The sequence below is a fragment of the Podarcis filfolensis genome (genome assembly GCF_964270895.1).
Source record: "Podarcis filfolensis genome assembly, chromosome: 1".
Lineage (NCBI taxonomy): Eukaryota > Metazoa > Chordata > Lepidosauria > Squamata > Lacertidae > Podarcis > Podarcis filfolensis.
In genome coordinates, this window is record NC_139604.1 from 96,196,034 (window position 1) to 96,222,263 (window position 26,230).

The 26,230-nt window shown below is 41.3% G+C and overlaps 1 protein-coding gene and 1 long non-coding RNA gene across 3 annotated transcripts; one reads left to right on the forward strand and one right to left on the reverse strand.

Annotated features, from left to right (window-relative positions):
* Nucleotides 1-1,797: 1,797 nt before the first annotated feature.
* Nucleotides 1,798-25,482, reverse strand: SCG5 (secretogranin V). 2 transcript variants are annotated; one of them, XM_083620882.1, is made up of 6 exons: nucleotides 25,147-25,482; nucleotides 21,403-21,642; nucleotides 12,895-13,044; nucleotides 9,024-9,136; nucleotides 4,296-4,349; nucleotides 1,798-2,443 (listed from the first exon to the last, which is right to left on the reverse strand). In XM_083620882.1, the coding sequence occupies exons 2-6, from the start codon at nucleotides 21,614-21,616 to the stop codon at nucleotides 2,339-2,341; spliced, it is 636 nt and encodes a 211-aa protein (XP_083477008.1). In that variant the 5' UTR covers nucleotides 21,617-21,642; nucleotides 25,147-25,482; the 3' UTR covers nucleotides 1,798-2,338. The 2 variants fall into 2 exon arrangements, with proteins under 2 accessions (XP_083477008.1, XP_083477009.1); XM_083620883.1 differs by lacking the exon at nucleotides 25,147-25,482 and adding an exon at nucleotides 24,688-24,886.
* On the forward strand, nucleotides 2,456-9,088 carry LOC310766522. The gene is made up of 3 exons (XR_014550214.1): nucleotides 2,456-3,170; nucleotides 7,304-7,371; nucleotides 8,996-9,088. It is a non-coding gene; the product is annotated as an uncharacterized lncRNA (long non-coding RNA).
* Nucleotides 25,483-26,230: the final 748 nt, after the last annotated feature.

The following is a 26,230-nucleotide window of genomic DNA, read 5'->3' on the forward strand; positions in this document are numbered from 1 at the left end:
AATTGTGGCAGAGTTAAAAGTGGGTATGAAGATAAAGCTGCATGTTGACTTTAATTTACTGTATTTTCTCAGTCATGTCTCCTAAGCTCAGTTTCCTCACTCAGGTCTCCTAAGCGAATTTTAAGTGCCCTTGTGTATAATGTCACTGGAAGCACAGTGGATTTTAAAAAGAGATGACAAGGTCTGCAATAGCATCTGCTTAACATTTATTAATCCATGCGCACTGGGGTAGGAACCTGTGACGAAGACAGAAGGGCAGTACGACAAGAACTTGGAGGTACCAAGTTATTTTCCTTCTTCATACTTTCAGCTTAATCCAACAAATTAATTGTATGGGGGAATGTTGTGCCACCGACACTCTTATTTTCCATGTTTCTGCAGAAAGCAATTTTTCTTATTTTCGGTGGAAAAATGATTTTAGTCACCCCATCCTTTCAAGATTGGAACCTTTCACCCTATTCCTTCCCTTGTGCCCTGAAACCTTAAAAAAAAACAAAAAACCCACCACCCTAGATAGCGTTAGCTGTACGTGATCTTCAAAGTTCTGTCGGCTGTAATTGCAAAGGTTTCTGCCATGGCATTTACTATCATTTAAGATTTGCAATGCTCCCATGTGTTCAACACATGGCTACCAGATAGTTCTAATGTGGGGAACCACATAGTCACTGGGGGGGGGGGGAGTTGCTGTCATAAATAAAGCAAGCACAAACCGTTACTACAGGCGCCCTTCTCATGGTGAATTAGGAAGAAGGCACAGGAGGAATTCAAGCTGATCCTTCAACTTGTGTCAGAATGCTCCAGCACAAAAGAATAAGTATGCCATGTATGTTGCTGGAGAACTGAGTGCTTAATGTTCCCCCCATAAGAATACAGCCAAACAGAAAATATGAGAACTACCTAGACTTCCTTTATTCCATTTCAGCTTCTCAAGCACAACTTTTGGAGGAAAGCTTAAACAATTGTCATGGGCTATCCCCAGTGTGTGCATGTGTGTGTGATGGGGTTTGAACTCTCTTGGTCACATAACCTTGACATTTGTAAATTAATAAATACTAATACTAATACTAATAATAATAATTTTTAAAAATCATTTGTAAACCCTGCCCCCATCTGACTGGGTTGTCCCAGCCACTCTAGGCAGCTTCCAGCATATATAAAAACACAGTAAAACATTAAACCTTTAAACGCTTCCCTATACATCATTATTCCTGGATTTTTATGTTGCGATGATGGCAGCGAAATTAAATCATATTGTGGATAGGCAGATAGGTATATCTGATTCAGGCCTAGCATTAGTTAACCATTTGAGATTTGTAATCTCAAGGCAATGTTACTGTATGGGGCTTCCCTTGAAATTCAGCATGCGCAGAAAGGCAATACAGTGGTACCTCGGGTTACATACGCTTCAGGTTACAGACTCCGCTAACCCAGAAATATTACCTCGGGTTAAGAACTTTGCTTCAGGATGAGAACAGAAATTGTGTTCCGGCGGCGAGGCGGCAGCAGGAGGCCCCGTTAGCTAAAGTGGTGCTTCAGGTTAAGAACAGTTTCAGGTTAAGAACGGACCTCAGGAACAAATTAAGCACTTAACCCGAGGTACCACTGTAGTCTGAACCTCTCGTGTGGGATAAACCATCAGGATCACAGACTACAGCTCCATTATTAGCTGTGGCATCTCCTGGTTAATAATGCACACTGTATAATGCACAGCTGTATAAAGAAAATAAATATTTCACCTTATCATTTGCGGTACCTAAGTTTCACCAGCAAGCAAGTGAAAATGTTTTACTGTGTAGATTCCATTCATAGCAAAGTTTATTTGTCTTCCAGTAAAATAAGGCAAGCCATTTCCTCAAAAATCATCTGAAACACGTTTATATATCCATGCAAATACTGAAGACTGCTTTCAATGTTTATTAAAACAAACAGCAAGTATCTGACATTTATTGTGAATTAGGCGGTTATTTACAAACAAAACTTAATGAAATAATTGTTCCCAGAGAACAAACATCACATCATAAGTACAATAATAGGAAAATTTTGGGGAAATGGTCCTCTTCTTTACAAGCTGCTTCATAAAGCTGTTTAATTCACGCCAGTTATTAAAATGATAATTTTTTCAAAGCTTGCTCCAGGTCTAAAGTAAATCAAGAGCTTCCTAATACCGTAACTTAACAAAAAACACAACTGTGTTCATGTATCTAGGATAACAAATGCTACAAATCCAGCTGCTTTTCAGCAACAAATATATTAGTAATAAACATGCAACCACTATGAGGATTTGAATCACTGATTATGCAGTGATTATATAAGCCGTATTAGGGCTTTCCACAAAGCTTCATTCATTTTCTGCAGTCTCTTTCTCTTCATCTGAAAAATGTGGAACAGACTTCTTTGCCACAACATTGTCCAGCCTTTGTCCTTGAAGATATGGATTTACACTCTGGAAAAAAAAATATTTTTAATGCAATTAGAAATGGAAAAGAATTCAGGGAGATTTTAAGTGTGTTCAGTGGGGCTTACTCTTTAGTAAGTGTGTTTAGGACTGTAGCTGAATTTTTCTCCCTCAATCTCAATTCTGTAAAATGGGGGTAATGATGACCTACCTAATAAAGTCAACTAAAATAAGTATGATTAAACACTCTGTAAGCAAAAGCATCATTCAATCAATAGTGCTATAATCTAGTTTCCCAAGTATCTGATTTGTAAGAATGAGCAAATCTTTATACAACACAGGTTTTTTTCTAAGGCCTTGTCCAAGTCACTTGGCTGAAGGAATTGAGTATGTTTAGCCTGGAGAAGGCTGTTGGCAGGAGGGACATAACAGCACTCTTCAAATAACTGAAGCTGCCACACAGAAGACAGCAAAACTAGATCTAATGGACTTAAATGACTGGAGGATAGCTTTCAGTTGAAGATCAGGTAGAAACTTGATTCAAGAGCAGTTCAACAATGAGACCTTCAGATTACGGGTGGTATGCACATTTAATTATTATGATTATTATTATTAATAAATTGTAATCAATATGCAGATGACACACTACTCTGTTCCATCTGAATCCGGGAGATGCAGTTCAGGTGTTAGACTGTGGCAGTGATGGTCTGGGCATGGGCCGATAAACAGGCTGAATCCTGAAAAGAGAGATGTGCCAAGTTCTCATGACTAGAAGGTGAGAAGATGAATTGTTCTGAACAGGGTTCCACTCCCTTGGGAGGAGGACATCTGCAGCTTGGAGGTGCTCTTGGATTCAACAGGTGACCTCGGCGGCTAAGCATGTTTTCCCCCAGACCCAGCTGGTCTGCCAGTGATGGCCCCTTTTGGGCAGAAGTGACTTGGCCACTGTACTCCATGCTCTGGTAACTTCCAGATTGTATTATTGCAGTGCGATCTTCATGGGGCCACCCATAAAGATGACTCAGAAACTTCAACTGGTCCAAAATGCAGCAGCCAGATTACTGGCTAGAGTTCTATTCAGATCTCACATAACCGCTATTTTAAAAGCACCTGCATTGTTTGCCAGTTCATTTCTGGGCCCGGTTTAAGGTGCTCATATTACTGCTTAAGACACTAAATGATACCTGAAAGGCTGTCTCCTTGCCTACAGACCCTCTCAGGTGTTGATATTAGCAAGTTGGCGCTCCTGGTAATTGAGCCACCCTCAGTTCCTGGGGAAGAGTAATCTCTGCAGCCACTCTGTGCTACTCCCTCTTGACAGATGTGTGTCTGGCAACCTCACCATACAGTTTCAGTGAATGCTGAAGTGCACCTCTTTACCCTGGACTTTGACACCTGAGTTTTTAGGGCCCACCCTATTTTTGTGGTTGTAAGTTGTTAAAATCTGTTTTTAAGGTTGTATTTTAAATTGCTGTAACCTGCCATGAGACCCTAGGGTAAGAAATAAATTTTCTATTAATAATTATATGAAGCACACACAAAACACTGAAATGTTTAAAAAGGCAGAGGGAGTTTTCAACTGAGAGTGGTTCTTACTCTTCTTCACTTGGAAGCGCATCTCTGGGAGGAGGTGCAAGGTGAAGTATACTTCCAGTTTTAATTCAAAATCAAGGGTCTTGGTTAACAAAATATTGGGACATGCTGGCTTAGACTGAATATTTTTTTTTTTTGCAAAAGTTCTATTGCTTATCACAGATATTTACTGGAAGAAAGGATGAAGTCCAAGTTTTAATATAGATGTACTAATCATAGTATTCCAACAATCTTTTTTTACTTTTACTTTTTCCCTTTTTCTACACTAAGGCACTAAAATGAAAATGAGTTGCATTCTGAAAATTACCCTTTTCTTTCTTTTTGGTCCACTCTTCATTTTCTCAAAGAGTAAATTCTTATTCTGAAAGAAGAAGAAGAGGGGGAAAACACAAAAGTATGGATCAAATTTTGTAGCTCTTCAAGCAAGACTTTGTGCCATCTAAATATTAGCATATGAATATTTTGGAAAGCAGTTCAGGAGAGAATGCCATGTTGTTGGAAAGATAAACCACAAGAAAACATTTGAATTACTGTAGCTATTAATAAAATATTTTGCTATTCTTCTGGGACACTTAGTGTCATCAACCATTATATGAATAGGAATATATGATGATTCTAAGTTGCATGATGGTTTTAATCTGAACTGTCTCGGAGAGTGGAAAAATCGCTGAGTAGTAGACCACATGCTTTGCATGCACAACATCCCAAGTTCAATATCTGCATAAAAAAATACAAGGCACCAGTTAGGAAGGACCTCTGTTGGAAACCTGCCATCAGTCAGAGCACGAAATACTACGCTAGATGCACCAATAGTCTTTTACTTGGTATAACAGGGATGGGGAACTTGGACTCCAACTCCCAACAGTCCCATCTAGTAAGGCCGATTGTCAGGGATGATGGCAGCTGTAGGTCACCACCATCTGCAGGGCCACAAGTTCCTAGTCCCTGTAGTATACAAACTGCAAGGAAGAGCAGAGCCATCAGGTTATGGGCAGAACAGTATTGTTTTTTTATGCAGCACTTGCTCCTGGTGGCTTCTGTGTGTAACACAATTTAATTCTTTTAAAGAATTCTTATCTCAACTACTTCCCCTGCAGACTGTTAAGCACCCTCTGGGAAAAGAAATCCTAGTCACAATTCCTTCCTTCATTTAGGTAGCATCCTAATAAACATCCTTCAAAAAAATAAAACCTGTTTGGTCTAGAACGTTTTTAATAGAGTGAACCTTTTAAAAACTGTCTTGGCAGACAGAAAACTATTTAAAAAAATTAAAATTAAAAAGGCAATGACTATGACCACAGCCTGTACAAGTGTTTCCACATATTGCTATATTTCATAGATGTAGTGAGCTCAAATAAGGTCTGGAATGTCAGACACATGCTCAACAGATTTTTGTTTCAATTGGAATTATTCAGTGGTGCTGCACTAAAAAAATGTTAAAGAGAAATTAAGAGAAAACCTCTCTCTCTCTCTCTCTCTCTCTATATATATATATATATATATATATAAGATTACTGAGTAATTGCTATGTAAGCAATTGACCCAACAGTCACAATAACAACAGATGTAGTCAGTTTCATAAAACCATCACTTCTGAAATTAAACCTTGATTTCTGAGAAACAAATGCTTTAGGGCACGTCCTGTTCCTGAGACAGCTCCTGCCTCCCCTAGGGTTCCAGGGTGTATCAGGAGCCCCGCAGTGCTGGTAGAATTCAAGATATTCTGCCCACCATGTGATGGATGCAGTAGCTGATTCATCAGCTGAGATGGCTGAAATGGGATTGGAGACACAGGAACACAGCACCTAAAGAGCAACCTTATACAGTGGTACCTTCGTCCTCAAACTTAATCCATTCTGGGAGTCTGTTCGACTCCCGAAACCATTCAAAAATGAAGACGTGGATTCCGATTGGCTGCAGGAGCTTCCTGCACTCAAACGGAAGCTGCATTGGACGTTTGGCTTCCGAAAAACGTTCGCAAACCGGAACACTTCCGGGTTTGCAGCATTCGGGAGCCGATTTGTTTGACAACTAAGCCATTAGGGAACCAAGGTACCACTATACTGTGTCAGGCCAATGGTTCCCCTAGCTCAGTAGTGCGTACGTGGGTGGGATATATGAACCCCACACATATCACTACCTGTTCCATCCATGTTGCCATGAAAGAGCACACCACCAGCAGTACAAAACCCACGAACAGGAAGAATGCAAGTCAGACAATGAGTACCTTTTTCATACCACATGACAGGCAGGCAAAACATAAGCATTTTCCTAGCATGGAGCTGAAGCTGTAAGGGACACATTACCTGCTACCCTGCTGTGTGTCCAAAGTGCAGAAGCCCTACTGGAGTTAATGGCTGATAAACCCACACATGTTGCTATTTCTCAGGAGCTCCTTCGTTCTGGACACTGTTCAGTAAAGGCTCCAATTTTGTTACGTGTGTCTCTTTGTGGCTAGAGCACGGTGATCTGGATCCCAGTCCCCAAGCCTAGTCCCGGGTGCGGAGAGCTTGATGGGCTCAAGAGGCAGCGGCTAACTATGGTCCCCTCATGTTTAGGTTACCAGATTTCTTTCAATGAATGCAGGGACACTTTTCAACTTCCTACTAAATAGATGGATTTTGTCAGGGGACTGATTTGTAAATCCGGGGACTGTCCCCGGGAAACGGGGATGTCTGGTAACCTTACCTCATGGGCAAAAGGGAGATGAGTGCTCCTGTGGGGGGGTGGGAATGAAGCAGTCAGGTGTGAGGAGGAGGAGGAGATGCTTCCCAAACCAGAAGTGGGAATGCACTGGATGCAGAGTAAACAGGAAAGTGTACACAGCCTAAGTCACTGGGGCTGCCCAAGGGAGGTAGTGGGCCCAAAGGGTGGACTGGCCCAAGCAAAGCAGACTCTTGGTTGATGCAGCGCTCTTGCTGAACGGCTCAGATGTGTCTGGGTTGGCAGATGAGTCTTCTTCACTTTCCAAGTGAGGTTGTCCCCTGGATTCAAAGCAGAGACCCCCATTGTGTAGAATGAGAGACAGGATCATGGCTTGTCTAGCAGCCCCTCAGCTCCTGGCATCTGTGTGACTGGGTGTTGGAGCTAGGGGAGGAGGGGGCGATCAAGGCCCTGTGGAGCATCTGACGCCATTCTGCGGCTGTGACTGAGTGGTTAGAGAGTGGCTGTGTGTGATTGCTTGTGGTGTTTATTTCAGTCCCAGGAGCTCACTTGGCTTTGCTCTCAACGTGACATTTGTTTCTAGGGATGCCGGAGGTGCGTCTGCTGTTTTTATGCCATTTCTGTACTTCTTGCGTGTGTTTCCCCTTCTAGGTTAAGCATGCATTGGATTTGGTGGTCATTCTGGCATTACAGCAGCCTATCTTCAGATCTGGCACAATGTAAGTATAAGGTTACTTGGCCCAAGGGCTGGCGTCTTTTGTGCCAAACATTATCTGTTTAGTATTTCTCATGTTAATTTAAAACCCAAGTTCACAAGACATTGCTTTCTGCCTGGCCTCAACTATTTCATCAGAGCTGTGCCAAAGAGACAAGGAAACAGAGATGAAATTGGCCAGGAAGAGACATTCTTGGCTACAGTTAATTTCTGCAAACTCACTTGGGGGAAAAAATCAATTTAACATGTAAAACAACAACAACAGAACTGTACATTATTTCCTCATGGTATCAAGTGTACTTTCCCTTAACTTATTGTTCTACCTGAATATTCTATAAATGTTTTCCTACAATTTCTTTTTTTAAAAAAAAAAAAGCTGGACTGTAATTAAGGCAAAAAGTTGCACTGTGAAAGAAAAGACAGACTCGGCTCAACAAATATCATATTTTGTTTTGTCTGCCTGAGAATATTTTGAAACCATAACTAATGCTTAAATATAATAAGCAGCAGAGTGCAGATAAGGTTATGAAAGCTGATATATAAGAAAGACATTATCCCTGCAATAATGGTAAATTTGAAAATACAGCGCAAGTTTCCCCTAGTGGAGAGTTCAGACTTTTGATGAGACACTGAACATCTCTTGCTCCTCTTGGAACTGAACAAGAATTAAGCATCAGAGGATGTATGAAGCAAAAGCTGTCATGCTTTATCTGGATCTCATTTGGATCTCAATTTTCTTATTTTGTTTTCAAAATCATATTAACATCATCATCATCATCATCATCATTATTTATATTTATCTCCAACCTTTCTTCCATCGTATAATGAGCTACTGCTTTATAAGAGACATGGTAATGTATTTTGCAAAACATTTTAAGTGTGTAGTATATTTTTAAAAACATATTATTTGCATGAGATGGCCAAAATTAGGCAAGTTTAACCCACTATTTCAGTGAGTGAGTTAAGCATGTGTGTCAATCTAGCCTACTGAAACCAATGGGATAATTTATGGCTAGATCATGGCTTATGTTTTAGGAATGCACCTTTCAACACAAAGTAGAGGTACAAAAACAAATAACCAAAAAAACCTAAGTAGAACAGGTATAAATAGTTGAATTACGGTAACTATTGAACTTGAATTAACATCTGGTTTGTTTAATGTTACAATCTTTGGTGATCAAGCACAATGTAATAAGAATTTCCAGCATGTGGTAAATTTCACATGACTGGCTAAAAGTTTAGGAATCCTAAAGGTGATCAGTGCTATAAATCTAAAATTGAGTCAGCTGTAATGGAGTAATCATTTTCTTGTGAACATGCATTGCTAAACCAATGTATTTACCAACTGAGGATTGACAGCTTTTAGGCTGTGATGAACTAAATTGAAAGCCTTATAGCAACCTTGTAACACAGGTTCCTTTATTCTAAAGTTCTAAATGTTTTGTTAGATTCTTGATACACGAAATATATAGATAGTGCACATAACAGGGTATAGTAGATTAATGTCCTTTTGTGACAATTGCAATCGAGCTCTAAAGGTCTTTAACAATGTGTTTGACAGTCTATAGTTCTCTTATATAAAGTTTGTTACAGAAACCTTTTCTTAACTAATTCAGCATTATTTGGAGATTTCCAAAGTAAGCAAGATTTACGCACCCATTTTCCCATGCTTGGATAGTCATGTTCTGGATCAAAAAGATGCTGGTGGAGTTGGTATTCTTTGCTGAACTGAGCTGTATCTGGTGTGTTTTCAAGGCATCCATCATCAACTGAAGAAGAAAAAATGGGGGGGGGGGACCTGAGCTGCTTGACATCTTGTAAAATATATCAGCAAAACCACATCATGAACATATGCAATGAATTTTATAATAAAAGGATAGAGGATTAGGAAACAGTACTTTTCCTCTTTGGAGGCAACACTCATTTCCACCATTCCTTGGAAGAGACACAAAGTAAAATTCATTTCTTTACTTATTTCTTGCCGGCTCAATGTGTAAGTCAAACAAACTGCTGTTCAAATATTAAATAAGAAAAAAGGGCAGTACCAAAAACCAAAAGAACCACCTCAAAACGTAGCTAAGAAATAGATCTTTATCAAATACAGTTCTTGTAAAATGCTAAGAACATAAGAGCCTGCTAGATCAGGCCAGAAGTCCAACTAGCCAAGAACTCTGTTCTCACAGTGGCCAACCAGATGCCCTATGAAGCCCACAAAGCTGAATCTAAGCATCACACCACTGTCGTCACCTGAGATTCCCAGCAACTGGTACCCAGAAGCATACTGCCTCTGGCAGGGGAGATAGGGCATAGCAATCATAGCTAGAAGCCACTGCTAGCTTTATCCTCCATGAATTTGTCCAATTCTCTTTTAAAGCCATCCAAGATGGTAGCCAATACTTGTAGCTTAACTATGCATTGTGTGAAGAAATGCTTTCTATTTGTTCTGCATCTTCCAACATTCAGCTTTATCAAATACCCTGAGTTTTTGAAATACAGTGGTACCTCGGGTTACATATGCTTCAGGTTACAGACGCTTCAGGTTACAGACTCCGCTAACCCAGAAATAGTACCTTGGGTTAAGAACTTTGCTTCAGGATGAGAACAGAAATCGTGCGGCGGCGGCGCGGCAGCAGCAGCAGGAGGCCCCATTAGTGAAAGTGGTGCCTCAGGTTAAGAACAGTTTCAGGTTAAGAACAGACCTCCGGAACGAATTAAGTACGTAACCCGAGGTACCACTGTATAAGAATTGTTGTCGGGGGGGGGGGGAGGCTAAATCGTATATCTGTTGGAAGATGAGCTTCTTCCAGGGCATTTATTAGCAGAAAGATGCTTAGCCTGCTCAGTAAGTGCCCAATCTGGTGTTAACAGAATAAATGATGCAAGGGGGAAGCTGCAGCCCAAGATAGGAAAAGTGGTGGTAAGGGAAAACCTAGTGTCAGGGAATCAGGAGCAGGAGCAATGGGGAGAGAGGAATTAGAGAGCGAAGGGGAAGAATCCGAGGGCAGCGTAGGGGAGTATGACAGTGGCCCGAGAGATTCCATGAGCTTCTCCAGCGAATCAGAAGATTCCCAGAAGGGGCCGCCGATGGTCAGGGCAAGGGGGGTACCAGGGGGGACGCACCAGAAACAAGGAGCCAGAGGGGAACCCCAAAACAGCAGTGGAGGATCGGGACCAGTTTCCCCACCAGAGCGTAGTGGGGGGGAAGAGTCACATGTGTCAGGGCCAGCGTCTCCTCCAGAGAGGGAGTCAGGGCTGACCACGCCTCCATCGGAGAGTGGAGGAACGGAAGGGAGGTCAGTTGCAGCTAGCCCCCCCGAAGGGGGAAGCAGTGACAGCAGCAATGAAACGGTCAGGAGGAAAGCTGCTGGCTGGGCGCGCGCGCCAAGTTCAAATGTGCAGGCGCGCGGGACAGCAGGAGACCCGGATGGGGAACCAGCTCCTAAAGCCCGCCGGAGGGAGGGAGACGGCTCAGGGGAATCAGCGTCAGAGGAGGCTAGAAAGGGCGAGACCCCGGCGGGCAGGCGGACCCAGAGGAGGAAAGAGCAGCGGAAAAGGTGGAGCAAGGCTAGACTCTTAAATTGGTGTCAAGGGGGAGGAGACTCAGACGGAGCATCAGCGGTCTAACGGTTGAGACGTAGAGCTGCGCGCTGCGGCTTTGGAAGTGAAACTGAACTTCAATAAAGACTTTTGTACTTAACCACGAAGCAGCGTTGGTCCTTTGTGAGCTGGGACCTAGGGCTGGGACACCTAGCCACTTCAAGTTTCCAGGGCCTGATGAGCTACACCAAAGGGTACTACTAAAGGAGCTTGCAGGTGTAATTTCAGAGCAACCCTACAGAACAAAAAAAGGCATTTCTAGTCCTGGAAATGGAAGCAAGCCATAATTTACCATCTCTTATGTTTACTACTTCAGGAAAGGGATGAGGCCACAGCAGAGCAGTAGGGGCCCTAATAGTGAAAGGTTTAGGTGCCAAGATGTTTAAATCTGGACAGAACATCTTACTGTGGAAACCACTAAGAGAGGCCCATCTTTCAATATGCCAGTCCACAAACCTCACTGAGGAAATTCTCTAATAAGTTTAACATGTAATATGTTTTTACAATCTTTACTTGGGCACAGACTGGAGTTTATATTTAAATCCCTGAAAACCGCTTTGCTTAAATGCAAGTAACATATGATTCACTAGCCAGAAAGTGTCCAAAAGAACAGTTTTACAATGACAGCAAGAGTTTCCAAGGAATGCTATCCATTTTCATATCTGGATGCATCTTAGTCGAACCAACAACATTTTGGCTGTAGTTTTAAAACTAAGGGGGGGGGAGGCCAGAAATCTATTTTTGATAGACATACTACGGAAGTTATTATTTCAATCTTGACATTTTAACCACTAACAGAGTCTATTGGGCTAAACAAGATAGGAAAAAAGGAGAAGAAAGGAAAAATCTAGAGAGATAAACAGAAAAATAAGAATTGAGATGTTATTTCTGGAAAAAGAAATTACACAATAGTTTTCTATTCTCAAGCATACCACAAGAGGTTTCTGAATGTGTTTCATCCCACATAAGTACTTAAGTCACCTGGAAGTATTCACTGAAAATGTCAATAACGTTGTTTCCTGTTTTCCTAGCTCTGCCTTAGACTCAGAAAGGGGAAGGATACCAAGGCTACCATTCTATACACACAATACCTAGAAATAAGTCACCTGGAACTCAGTGAGATGTACTTCTGAGTAGACATGCACAGGATTGTGCTACTGGACCACAATCCTTTGGATGCTTATCTCAGAACTGAATAAGCCTACATAGGATCAGGCAGCTTTGTTATAATGAACAATGGACACTGTTTTGTGGAAGGGTCGCTGTCCTAATCTTAAGCATTCCTTACTTTAGGCACCTTTCTGGTGCTTAGGATTTTTTAAAGCATCCTGGAAAATGATTATGTGAATAACCCAAAATCCTGTATGACATATTTACATTATGGGGTTGCTACAATGGAATATATAATCTCATGGACTTTCCACCTTTCTGTGTGGTGAACACTGATATCAGTATCTGAAGAAAACACTGGCCAGTTATGTAAAAGCAGGCCATGGTCAAGGTGTCAATCACCTGCATCATTCCTTTTCACTTCCCCCATCCCTTCTGGTCCCTGTTCCCATTGCTAATTAGTCCCCAGTTGTTCATCCTACCTGTTGCCTCCATTGGCAAAAATAGCCAATATTTTCTAAATCTGCACCTTGGGAGCAGAACCAGTCGTGTAAATTAAATAGACTCTAAATCCCACAATTATGTTCATAATTCACTCTTAGCAGAAAAATGAGGATTAACGTAAAATAGGGATGGAGAACATCAGCTCAGGGGCTGAATGTGGCCCTCCACAACTGTCTAACCCTTAGGATTCTCCCCAAGTCACATTCCTAGTGACCCTGCTTCACATCCTCCTTTGAGTGTTTTTGCTGGCTGCAATGCCTCTCACGTCTCTTGCAGAATTCAACACAAAACCCTGTAGTAAGTCCATGCAACTTACCTGTCTTTCCAATTGGGCAAGGATTTGGAGGATCTGGGTATCCCTGATCTTCACTGAAATCTTTAGGTATGTTGTCACCTGTCAACTCAGCTACAATATTTGGTATATTTCCGTAAGGACCAAGGTGCTGAAGTCCTTCATGGGCACCACCTAATAAAGACAGAACCATACACACCATCTTTTTGACATGATGATTTTACTACATTAGATTTACTAAGATTTACTAAGAAACCAAAGTCAAGACCCTGGTTTATTTCTCTAACATCAAGAGGGCTACATTAATGGACTATATGACAGAACATGAAGAATCCCTCTGTTCCCTTTCATAACTTTCCACGTCCATTTCTTCTTGGACAACATCTGGATTTGAAACTGGATGTGCACTTGAGGATGTACATTAACACTAGCCTCAAATACTGCATGGATCCAGGAAGAAAGACTCCATGAGTAGCAAACTCAGAAAAGCAAATCAGAACTCTTAAAATATGGGCATCTGAACTCTCAGTCATTGGCCTAAGGAGGTTTCCTGAAGATGGAGAGAGTGTTCATTCATCCTAGTCAAGATCCACAGCCAGCATTTTTCCATCTGTTTTAGGATCACACCCAATCCCAGTAGCCTTAGGTCAAATCCAACCATACATTTAAAGCACATGGCTTCCCCCAAAGAATCCTGGGAACTGTAGTTTGTTGAGGGTGCTGGGTATTGTAGCCCTGTGAGAGATAAGCTACAGTTCCCAGAATTCTTTGGGGGAAGCTATGTGCTTTAAATGGATGGGGTGGATGTGACATTAGTGGCGCACAATTGCTTCACCATCATGATGTAGCATTTTGGTGATGTCATAAGCTAGCCAATAAGGAGGACAGGGTAGATCAGGCATGGCCAAACTTGGCCCTCCAGCTGTTTTGGGACTACAGTTCCCATCATCCCTGACCACTGGTCCTGTTAGCTAGGGATGATGGGAGTAGTAGTCCCAAAACAGCTGGAGGGCCAAGTTTGGCCATGCCTGGTATAGATTAACCATACTAGGCCCACCACCACTTTAGATCTGAAGCAGGGTCTTACTTGAAGCTATTATACTATGCAGAAAGCAGGTAGGATGGGAACAGCTTTCCCATGAATGCACTTCAGCCGCCATGGAGTGAACTGTAATGGGAATAGCCTGCTAAAACCATTATTGTTCAGGCAAGCCTATCCTGACAAGCAGAGGCTGCCATATGTTTTAATCTGGTTCTAGATTATTGTTGCTTTTAAATATTTTTGAAGATTTTAAATACTAAGTTTTAACTGTTCTTTACTGATAATTTTATTGCTCTATTCTTTTTGTATACTAAGGTTTTATTACAATCAAGCAATGTATAAATGTTGCGGGGGGGGGGGAATTACAATGAACCATAATGACAAGGTGCAGGCTGTCAGTGACTTGGCAGGAAGTCTTGGCTGTTTTATTTATTTATTAATCATGTAACAAACAGGATCATAAATAAGGATTTATATCTCCACGAGTAAAAACTGCTTTTTTCAAAATAGTTAAGAGATGATTAAGAACATGCAAGAATGAAGATTTTCCCTTGGAACATGGACAACACTTTGTCATGCTATAAATCTTCATGTAAATGACTGCAAAGCTGCAATCAAGCGCTGTGGGACAGCAGCATAATGCAAGAAGACAAAGTTAAGCATATCATTTAAAATGCTATACAATGTGTAGCTTTGCAGAAATTATATATTTGGTTTAGAAATTACCTAAGTAACCATAGGAAAAGAGTCCAGATGTTTTGAGAAAAATACTAATCATACGCAAAACATTGTTTCTGTGCATCTTTTATGTCTTTCACATGTGAACTAGTTAATGAAGGGTGTGAATATGTATAGGCATCTGGCTAAGAAATTGCATACAAAAAAAAGTGCAAACCAATATTAGTATCCTTAAAATCACAAATTTGGAATTCAGGATTCTGCACTTCCTTTCTGCATAGCCATCCAAATTTTAATTGGAGAATAGTGATTATTTGGAATTGGTTAACAGAAAACAATAGAAATATTTTGAAAATTGACTTTAGGTCTAGTTTTATTTTAATAAAAATTTACACACAGAGTACAGCAGGTTCAAGAACGCCTCAGATTTCTTTTGTCATGTTTGTTTGACTTGCCTCTGAGCTTAGGTGATGAACGATGAATGGCAGTCCACAAAAAGCCACAAGCTGAATTAATTTGTTGGGTGTCTCATGTAGCCTGTGGTCAGCTTACCCTTTTCTTGAGGTAAAGAGCTCACAGGCAGCACACACCTCAGAGTCCCTGGTGCTGGGGACAAATAACTTTAGTCCATGTGTTGACGTTGAAATCAAAGAAGCATCTGACTGATCACTGTTGAAAGCAGTGGTATACTGCACAGATCCTAATTTGGTCCAGCACGGCAGTTTTTTCTGTTATGTTCAATTATCCAAAATTTCTACTCGTTGCATCTCTCTCTCTCCCACGTCAATATAGATTTTGTGAAAAGAACACATCTATTCATCTAAAAATAGTGGAGGTGGGCAGGTTGAAGTAATTCATGTCTTTTTGTCTTTGATGGGATAATGAGAAGCAGCCACTACTGGCACACCAGTAGTTTAATGGATCAAAGAGCAACAACAGATTATTTATTCTGGAATGGAAGATCCAGCATTAACTGCCAAAGAGGGTACACTGGAGCACACAATTCAGATTCCTTCTTAGACCTTACTCCTTCTGCATCACATCACTTGCTACCTTGCAAATTCTTAATCTGGAGGGAATGAGCTTTCAAAACAGGCTTGTTAAGAAGTTAAAGTGTTCTCTAACAAGTTAGTACCCGCCCGTGAGTCTTCTTTTCACTTCACTTTGAGAGTGGGAAACCATGTATTCCTCATTTGCTTATCTGTTTCCGATTTGTTCAAATTCTGTCAAAATTACCAAAGCTCCCTTTATAGCTAAAAAGTAAAGACAACCAAAGACAACCAGCCACACCCAACCTCTCTCACCACCAAGGAAATACAACAAGTGAATAGTAAGAGAACCCACAAAACCCCTCACACACACTCAGTAGAATAACAGAAGCATAACCACCCCACCCCATTCGCCACTCCCCCTCTTCCCTTCTTCCTAATTGTTTAAATCAATTCATAAACTCATACATTCACCACTAATAATGAAACACATGTTGTAGATATTTTCCCACATTATGCATGCTGTTTTTGTGATATACAAATGACATGAGAAAACTTGGTATACTTATTTGTATAACATTATTCTTGTTTATAAAACCTAATAATAATAATAATAATAATAATAATAAATAATTAAAGCTTCCTTCCTGTTCTGTAGCTCAAACTGTAAAGGCCTCTCTGTGCCACAGACATAGAAAGGTTTAACAGTCATTCCTTCTCACAGGAAACTCCACTTCTTTGGGGAAGGAAGGCTAGGGATCTCTAAGAGAAAACCTCAGAACGTTCCTCACACAACTCCCAATACAGTGGTACCTCAGGTTACATACGCTTCTGGTTACATACGCTTCAGGTTACAGACTCCGCTAACCCAGAAATAGTGCTTCAGGTTAAGAACTTTGCTTCAGGATGAGAACAGAAATCGTGCTCCGGCAGCGCGGCAGCAGCAGGAGGCCCCATTAGCTAAAGTGGTGCTTCAGGTTAAGAACAGTTTCAGATTAAGAACGGACCTCCGGAACGAATTAAGTACTTAACCTGAGGTACCACTGTATTCTTCGGGGAAACCCATGACCATTAAAACTGGTACAGTAAATCTAGTACATAGCTTTGCCAAGTGTCCTCTTTCATACCAAACCTGTCCTCTTTCACTCTTAGTCCAGAATTGCGAGGTGGCCTGTGGTTGGTGTTCCTCTTTTTCTCTCCAACCTTTTTTTTAAAAAAAACTTAATTAACTGGCAAGCCAATAGCTTGCAGCTGCAGCGCATAATGAATCGAAGCATCAAGTGCTCTTTGGAAACAGCACAATATCCTTTTTCAGGGATATCGTATGGAGGAAGAAATGGCTGCCCCCGTAGGCCCATCTCACTGAAAAAGGAAACGGGGGCATTTGAGGATTCAATCTGCAGTGAATAGCAGCTGTGAGCTGCTGGCTTGCCAATTAATTAAGGTTAATAAACAAGAACAAGACCGCCACCTTGCCTCATAGTAAAAATCACCATATCCCAAAAGAATTGGAATTAATTTCTTTAGTGGTCAATAGAGTGCAGTTGTTTTGTATTTTCCATATATTTTCAGTTTTGTGTTCATGGTATATTATTGTGCTTTAGCACTTCCATAAAGTACATTAAGGTTGCTAGCTGCCTTGAGCTTCTTTTGCACATCTTATTTATTTCTAATTACTATTTTTTATTTATGTAGTTGTTTCGGTGGGAAATTAATTGGCTTCCCTTCTGTAAAATTGTAACTAAATTCCTGAAATTATTTCTAAATATGCATCATGTGTTTGTGTGCAACTTTGTCTCCTCTTTTCTTGTTCTAGTGATGTGTACATGGCAACCTCACCAATACAAGTTTTTAGTGTAGATATGTTATGGAGTGGAGCAGCGAGTCTACGGGAAATGATTCCCAGTATTATATCCTTTTGGTCATTGTGCTAACAAGAGTTTTTGGCATCTGCAGCATCTCTACAATGCACAAAAACACTGGCTTTTCAAATGAATGTTAGATGCTTTGAAACCCCAAAGATGGAGATTTAATTGTTTTGTATTACATTCCTCCAAGTGTTTAGATATTCTTGTTTACCATTTAGTTGCAGAACATCCTTCAAACACCATCAAGTCAACTTCCGTACATTGTACAGACCTCTTGCACCAGAGTTCTGCCCACTATGAAAAAAAGCATCTCAGAGCCTCCAGATATAGTCTATTATTTATTGTGTGTACATAGTTAAAATGTCGTGCTTGCCAAAATTCCCCTGAACTACATACAAAGCAATTTTTATGCCAATACACATTATTGTTTCCTTCAGTTCAAAATTTCTCCCTAGCCTAGTTCCTTTGCTTAATCCCACGATTTTAGTGCCTTATTTTTGCACTTTTGGGTGATTTTGCAAACCTTCATAAAGTGTTTACCTAGCAAAGGACCAGGGTGGCAGAAACAAAGTACTGACTGCTATATTGCAGACAGTAATTCAAACACGCCATTAATTCTAGCATTGTTCTTTCGATGTTAGGCTTACTAGAAGCACAGCTCAAAAACCAAAATAATGCAGTATAAACATGCTGCCTTGTCAACCATGAAAGTTAATAGACCACCCTCTCAATGACGATGATAGCATCAAGGCCTCTCTCTTGATGAGACTGTTGCCTGGACAACAGTGCAAATTTATCACATAATACACACAATAGTTGCCTGTGGAGGCAATACTCATACTAATCTTAGTTTACTCAATATTCTCCAGCCTCATAAGTCATGTCCATGTTATTTCTGAGCAGGTAATTCCAGCACAGTGGCGGGGAGGGGGGTGTCACATGCTCTACCCCATGTCCCTGCATGTGCTGGCAGGGTGGGGTGGAAATAAATACTGCATGCTTTCAGTTTTGAACTTTATATTTTTATTTAGGTCTATTCTTTCTTTATTAGCTGTGCTGGGAAATTTTAAGTTCTTCTAGTGTTATTGTTAATTCTTGGATGTTTTTTGTTGGCAGTGCAGCAGCAGAGATCATTCATTTAATACTGAAGTCAACTAGCCAAGAGAGTTGATGGGTGGAGGTCTTACTGAGCAACCCAGCATAATGGCATGATGTTCACTGAGGCAGCATGTGCTCCGATTGGCTGTGTTGTTCTGCAAGAACTTTCCTCTGTAGGTTTGATGAAATGTCTCCCTGCTACGTACAAAGCCTGAACTAAGAAAGACAAAACCTCTCTGTTCCTTTCTCAAGTCCCCCCCCCCCCCACACACCATAATTTCCTCAGTAAAGTGTTATCAATACTTTTCTCTCTGGACTCTGTGTTACTTAAGTGCTAGTAGTTTTATTTTATTTTCCTGTAAGCTGCCTTGCAAGGGTAATATGCCCTCAAAAGTGGGATAGAAATGTACTAAATAAATAGATTAGGTAAAAGTGGCAAGTCTGATTGGCACTTTCTGAGGAAAGGCTACACAACTGCTCAGCGCCGACAAACTGTCATGTGAAAGAAAGCCTATGGTGCACTGCCATAATGAGACAGTTCAATTTAGCATTCCTTGCTCATGGTCCTTGGAATACAGATTGTAAAAATCCCCCCTCGTCACCGACTCACTTAGCCCTCTGAGGAACATAAGGCTCCACCCACCATGAAATACTTGATAAGGATGAACTCAGGACAGATTAAATCTTTTGTCTCCAAATTCTGGTTTATGATAGTCTATTAAAAAATAATTGCTCTTCTGAATACATGCTTTCATACTCCCCCACTCCCTGCTCTTTAAATAATCCTTCTGTAGATGGTTAAATTACACCAAGCAAGACTGCACAGCAATATGAGTAGAAAATTCAGGAAGGCTGCAGTTACTGCTATACTTAATTATTTTATTGTTCTTATAAGGAATTATAGCAGGTCTTCAAAGGAAACCCAGTCACCAGCAAATAAATTGTTGTTAAGATAAAGCTTTGATTTGTAACACTAACATCTTGGACATTATTCCATTACACACTTCCAAAATGCATTTGGCTGCTGCTTAGCTGTTAACATACAGTGCACCATCCTCTGACTAAACTGTATAAATACAGTCTTAGCTGGATTCCTAGAACTTACATCCAGCACTCAACAGCCACCTAATGTCTAAGCAAGGAACAGCAAAGCATTTATCAAGGTAGCCCACTGAAACCTACGGTATTTTAATAACAACATGGTCCCTGACTGCATAATCAACAATGCAAGTCTCGTGAACACATTTAGACATATTTCAGAGTCTCAGTAATAACTAGAAAGGCAGAGATGTACAGTAGTTGTACATTACCTTAAGTAAATGTTTAAAATGTTCTAAAATGATCTTTATTTTATGCTGTGATGTGGCTAAGAAGCGGCATTTTATATGCTGATGAAATCTCAATAGAAAGAACTGCAAAGGTCAGGAAAGTTTTGAGCTCCCCCCCCCCTTTGACAGTTGAAGAGGCCTGTATAACTGAAGGAACGTCTCCACCTCCATGGCACTGAGGGCCAGTTCCGAGGGCCATGTGGCAGTTCCCTCACTGTGAGAAGTGAAGCTACAGGGAACCAGGAAGAGGGCCTTCTCTGTAGTGGCACCTTCCCATCAGATGTCAAACAGATAAACGACTGCACAGCTTTCCGAAGACATCAGAAGGCAGCCCTGTATCAGGTTGTTTTAATGTCTGATGTTTTGCCATGTTTTTATTATATTGGAAGCCACCCAGAAAGGTTGGGGCAATCCAGTCAGATGGGTGGGGTATAAGTATTATTATTATTATTATTATTATTATTATTATTATTATTATTATTATGTGAAAGAGGGAGGGCCATTAACAGAGCACATGTATACAGATGAATTTATAGCAGCTATTATGCTCTGCATGTGTAAGTCCCAGGTTCAATATTTGAAAAGCCCAGTTAAAAGCATATCAGGTGGCAGGGCATAGCTATCAGGAATTTTGCTTACTTTTTCTAAATGTCTACTTTGCCTTTCAGCAACAAATCTCCAAAGTGGCTTGCAACCATTTATTTATTCATTCAATAGAATTTATATATGCTTGATTGTTAGGGGAAAAACTCTCAAAGTGCTTTACAAAAAAAATAAAACAACAAAATTATCAAAAAAGCAGTTAAAAACAGCTATTTAAACTACCCAAAAAATAATTAAAATCAACAATGATCCAAAAACAAGTTAAAATGCATATCAACATTCCACATATCTGGGTAGGCTTGCCTAAACAAAAATGTTTTTTTCCAGGCACGAAAACAATTATATATAATACATTCACAGCCATAAAATACTGCTACTAACAGAAGTAAAAGAAGCAAAAGAAATATACACGACAACAGAAGAAGTGAAACAAGCCAAATGCCTGGCAAAATGTAAGGGGCATGCTGGCAAGCAGACTCTCCACAGAATTGACAATCCATGTCTTTAGCAGCTTTAACCTGTTATGACAGCCACGTGGAGCTGTTACTGCAAAGAAGAATTTCCAGCTGCCTCCACAAGATGGAAGCAGTGCTTGAATTGGCCCATAGCCTCGACTAGAGAGAGAAAACAATTTTTCAGAGTGTTCCTAAGCAACGTTACTCAGAAGCACATCCCAGAGTTCAGGGGAACTCATTCTCTAATGAATGTGCTTAGGACTCTACCATTAATCAGCAACACTTGCTTCACAAATTAAATAAACCATCTAACACTAACCTGTAACTAACCTTATTTTCAGTGATAGGTTTTTTTTCATTTGATATGAATCCAGAGCTAAGGAATCACATTCAGAATGACAGTTAAGTATTGGTTTAAAAACTGAATGATTATAAAAGTTAACAGCAATAATCAGAATGATAAATATTCACCTTCAATATTCTGTGGGCCTACAAGATTCATTGCTTGGTGTGCTGGGTATTCGACTCTGGGTCTAGCAATGCCCAGCTGCTCCATTACCCCATGTAGAAGTCTTTGGATATCAGCTTCAGAAACTCTGTCTGGGCTCCTGGGATTGTGACTAAAAGTCAAAGCCAGCCTAAAGGTCAGCAGAAGTATCATGCTGCAAAGCACAGTAGTAGCCATGGTGCCGTCAATCTGTATTTTGCAACCTGTGCCAAAGAAATAAATGAATGAAAATATAAAATAAGACAGAGGGCCTTCTCGGTGGTGGCGCCCACCCTGTGGAACACCCTCCCTTCAGATGTGAAGGAAATAAACAGCTATCCTATCTTTAAAAGACATCTGAAGGCAGCCCTGTTCAGGGAAGTTTTAATATTTAATGTTGTACTGTTTTTAACATTTGATTGGGAGCCACCCAGAGTGGCGGGGGAAACTCAGCCAGATGGGCGGGGTATAAATAATAAATTATTATTATATTATTATTATAAAATAACACACCTCCTTTTTCTTTTAAAAAGGAACTGGTCAGCTTCTGTTAGCAAATAAATATACTAGTTTCCCAAAGGCAAGGTTCCACAAACCAGTGGTGGGACCTTTTATACAAAGGTAGATTACATGTATATAGTACTGTGAGATCAGGGGTTTGAGCAGGCTAGATGAGGCCAAAATGACTGTAAATGTTCTTTCATAGGCCATGGACAGAGATATCCTTTGTTAGGAAAAATGTAGGTCATAACCAAGAAGGTAAGGAGATAATTATTATGACTGGAATGTAATATAAATTAGTAAGATTTTGGAACGCAGAAATAAAGCAAATAATCAAGCTGGGGACCCACTTTATCTAAATTATATAATTTGGTATTCGAACGATTGATATTAATAATTATATTATAAATTGGTATTGTTATAATGAGGCTATTATTGGATTATAATTGAAAACTAATAAAAATTATTATTAAAAACAAGAAGGTAAGGAGATGGTTGGAGAAGATGATGCACTCTGATTCCCTCCCCTCTAGCTAGGGAAAGGGGGCAACCTAACTGTGAGTGGACCACAAGAGACTTAAAAAAAAAAAAAGCAAAAGCAAAACTAAGAAGAGACACCCAAGCTTGAACTCTATAAACCACCCAAGGTAGCCAATGTGGTACCCCACCCTCAGAATCCTGTCGGCTGCAATTCCCATTAGCCTCGGTCAGCATGGCCAATGGTCATGGATGATGGGAGTTGTAGTCCACAATATCTGGATGGCATCACTTTGACTACAATGCACTGTTAGTAGGCAGTTCCCTAAACTGGATGGATGGAAGGTTGCCTGCTCTTGATGGGACTACTCTCCCTCTGAAGGAGTAGGTATGCAGCTTGGGGGTACTTCTTGACCCATTGCTGTCTCTTGAGGCTCAAATGGCCTCGGTGGTGTGGAATGCCTTCCATTAGCTTCAGCTGGAGGCCTTGCTGCGCCCCTAATCTGGGCAAGGATAGCCTAACGTCTGCTGCCTATGCTTTGAATAACCTCTAGTTTAGATTACTACAACACATTATTCTTGAATGGTCTCTTTAAATTTGAAGGTTCATTATTGTTCCACAAGATGTGTACTTCTTTAAAGGCCAGAGCAAATAATGTGACCTAGTTTTACAGCTGTGAAGCAGTATACCAGGCGCTGTTAAGTTATGTTAATTAAGCTGTTGGGTATGGTATATAAAGAGCAGCGTGTAGCTCTCTCAGTACCCTGGTGGATGGGTTATGCTTATTGATATATTGTAAAAGGAGCTTTCGTTTTTGTTATTAAAACTTAGCAAAAGTTACTTTTGCGTTCCTTGTAATGTGTGGTCTCCCCAGCACGCCTTCTGCGGCGCAACTAATCTGCAAATAGCCAACAATTATACACGGGGCTGAAGTTTGGAAACTTCAGCTGCTACAGAATTCAAGTCAGGTTACTTACCAATCCTGGCCTGACTGCACTGGCTGCCAATTAGTTTCTGGGCCCAATTCAAAGTGCTGGTTTTGACCTATAAAGCCTTAAATGGCTCCAGACCACAATACCTCAAGGACTGCCTCTCTTAACACGGACCAAACCAGACCCTGTGAACATCTTTGGAGGCCCTTCTTTGTGTGCTTCCTCCATGAGAGGTCCAGAGGACAGCAACATAAGAATGGGCCTTTTCTGTAGCAGCTCCCCAAGGAGGCCCACCTGGTGGCTTTGTTACATATCTTTAGACACCAGGCAAAACCATTATTCTTCTCCCAGCCCTTTAGCTAATTAAACAATCTATGGCCTTTTAAAATGGCGGTATTGTTTTTCTTTGTTAGTATGTTATATATTTTTGTGTTTTCATATTGTAAACCAACCTCTGATCTTTGGATAAAGGGTGGTATAGAAAATTTAATAAATAATAGTAATAATAGTGGTATTAATAATTCTGCAGTAAAGAAACTGGAATTTAGCTCCAGAGCCTTTATATTCAACTCTGCACTGCCAATTGAACAACTGCGACTAAATAATGCAAATAACTTACTGCACAAATGTTGAGTATTAAAATGATTTTTCAAGCTGTATGTTTCAAGCTGTATTTATCTTTCTATTTTTTTGTTATTACTTCAATTTGGGTCCAGAATCGTTTAGATTAGATTTGAAATCAAGCTTCAGTTCCTTTACAATTAAATTGTACAATGCTGTGCTGCACTGCCTAGTCAAGGATTTTTATTTGGAAAAGGCAAAATGGTCATGGGCTGCCAGCCTTGATTTAGAAATCAGAACATTTTCTGTAACTGATGCATTGTTTATTTTACTCAAGAAACTTGTAACCTGTCATGCTCCTACATGTAACATGTTCCCCACATGTTCCCTTCTCCCCTTTCATCCTCTGTTTATTCCAATTAGACAGGATTCTCCAAAAGGCGGAAGAGATTAAACAGACAGAACACACCAAATCACATCACCTTACCATCTTGTTTACCTTTGTAAAATATCCCAGGCACATCCTAGGCATGTTTTGTTTCCTCAGTTTAATGAAACTTGCGGCACCTGTCTACTCAGAAATAAACCCCATCAAACTCAATGGGTGGTTCACTCCCAGATAAATGGGAACACAAGAGGATTTTGTAGCCTTACACTCCCAAGTGGACATAAAATTGAAGCCTTTATTTCATTTCTTCACGTTCACGGTGCATGCTGGGAAAGCTTATTTCATACCCGGCGCAGCACATGCGGCATTATTATTAATTATTATTATTATTCCAACACGGGAGGCCTACCTAAGCGGGAAAACAAGAGGAGTGGCCCACGAATGCCTTTTAAAGGCTATTCGTTTTGTATGCCCACCCCCAAGCGTTTTTTAAAATACCCTAGTTAAGGGATTTCGAGACGAATTTTTCCTCTTTTCAATATTCTCTCTCCCCCGTTACCAGAAAACAAGGGCTGCCGGGGCCGCACCCTTTGCGACCTAAATTCTCCCTATTTTAGAGGGAGGAGTAGGAAGCCCGAGACCCCACCCGAGAGCAACGCTTCCCGTTCTTGGCCCCCCACCACCTCAGCAAAGACCTCTCCGCTCCTTGGGGAGAAAGGAAGCGGGGAAACCTCCCTCCCACCCCCCTCGAGCCCGTGCCCCACGCAGCCTCAGTTCTCCCGCCTCGCCGCTGCTCAGCGCTCCTGGGTATTCCCGGTCCCCCTCCGCCGCCATTCCGTTTCCCAAGGGAAGGAGGCGACGCACTCACCACTTTGGAGCAGGAGAAGCCCGAGGGCTGCGCTCTCTCTCTCCCTCTCTCGCTTATGCGGCTCGCCGGCTGCTTCGAGCGTCACCTGCTCGGCCAGGCGCAGAGCGAGGCTGCCCGCGTAGACGCACAGCGCGATGAACTATGAATCATTCAATTGGGGGGGGGGGGAGGCTCTGTCCTCCGCCGCCGCATCCTTCTCCTCTCCCCTCGCAGGTGCAGCAGAAGGAACGGTTGCCAGGATTCCCTGAGGGAGACGCGAGCCCCGGCAGATGGGCTTTTTTTTTGTCCTCCCATTTACACACGCTGCAGATAAGGGGCCTGACGCTCAAAGATGGGAGGGCGCAGATGGTTTTGTTTGCTTTCTGGCCACTGAATCTCTCCCCTTTCCCGCCCTGCAGCGAGTCCTCTCCTGGTGTTTTGATACGGGGATAACTGGGAAACACTGGCCTGCGAGCGCTGCAGTTGGAGAACAGCCTTTACCAAAGGTGCCATGGGCGTTGAAGACACTCGAACTCAGGACTAAAGGGAGAAAGGCGCTAAGAGGAAGGCACGCTTGGCAAATCCACACCGTGATCAACTCCCACCCACTGTGGAATAATAATAATAATAATAATAATAATAATAATAATAATAATAATAATTTATACCCCGCCCATCTGGCCTGGTTTCCCCAGCCACTCTGGGCGGCTTCCAACAGAACACTAAAATACAATAACCTATTAGACATTAAAAGCTTCCCTAAACAGGGCTGCCTTTGATGTCTTCTAAAAGTTTGGTAGTTATTTTTCTCTTTGACATCTGGCGGGAGGGCGTTCCACAGGGCGGGTGCCGCTACCGAGAAGGCCCTCCAGAATTGGCTTCCACAGTCACAGACTCACTATTAAAACCATGTTCATGGAAGACAATCTTGCTCGGTTATGGCTTATCACCAAAGAAGAAATAGGAGCTTCCCAATAGTCTGCCGCAGCCTCCCCCAACTCTTCCAGAGTTTTGGGATTAAAACTCGCACTAGGCACTTCCAACCCGCACCCACAATGCAAGAGCCCTGCGGGATTGAGCCAAAGGCCCATCAAGCCCAGCATCA

What these genes read in the sequence shown, in the direction of transcription:
- SCG5 (XM_083620882.1), bottom strand. Translation starts at nt 21,616, where the DNA reads ATGGCTACTACTGTGCTTTGCAGCATGATACTTCTGCTGACCTTTAGG. An exon ending in ATCCAAGCATGGGAAAATGG is followed by an intron (nt 4,350 to 9,023) that starts GTGCGTAAATCT and finishes TTCTTCTTTCAG; the next exon opens with AATAAGAATTTACTCTTTGA. An exon ending in GACCAAAAAGAAAGAAAAGG is followed by an intron (nt 2,444 to 4,295) that starts GTAATTTTCAGA and finishes TTTTTTTTCCAG; the next exon opens with AGTGTAAATCCATATCTTCA.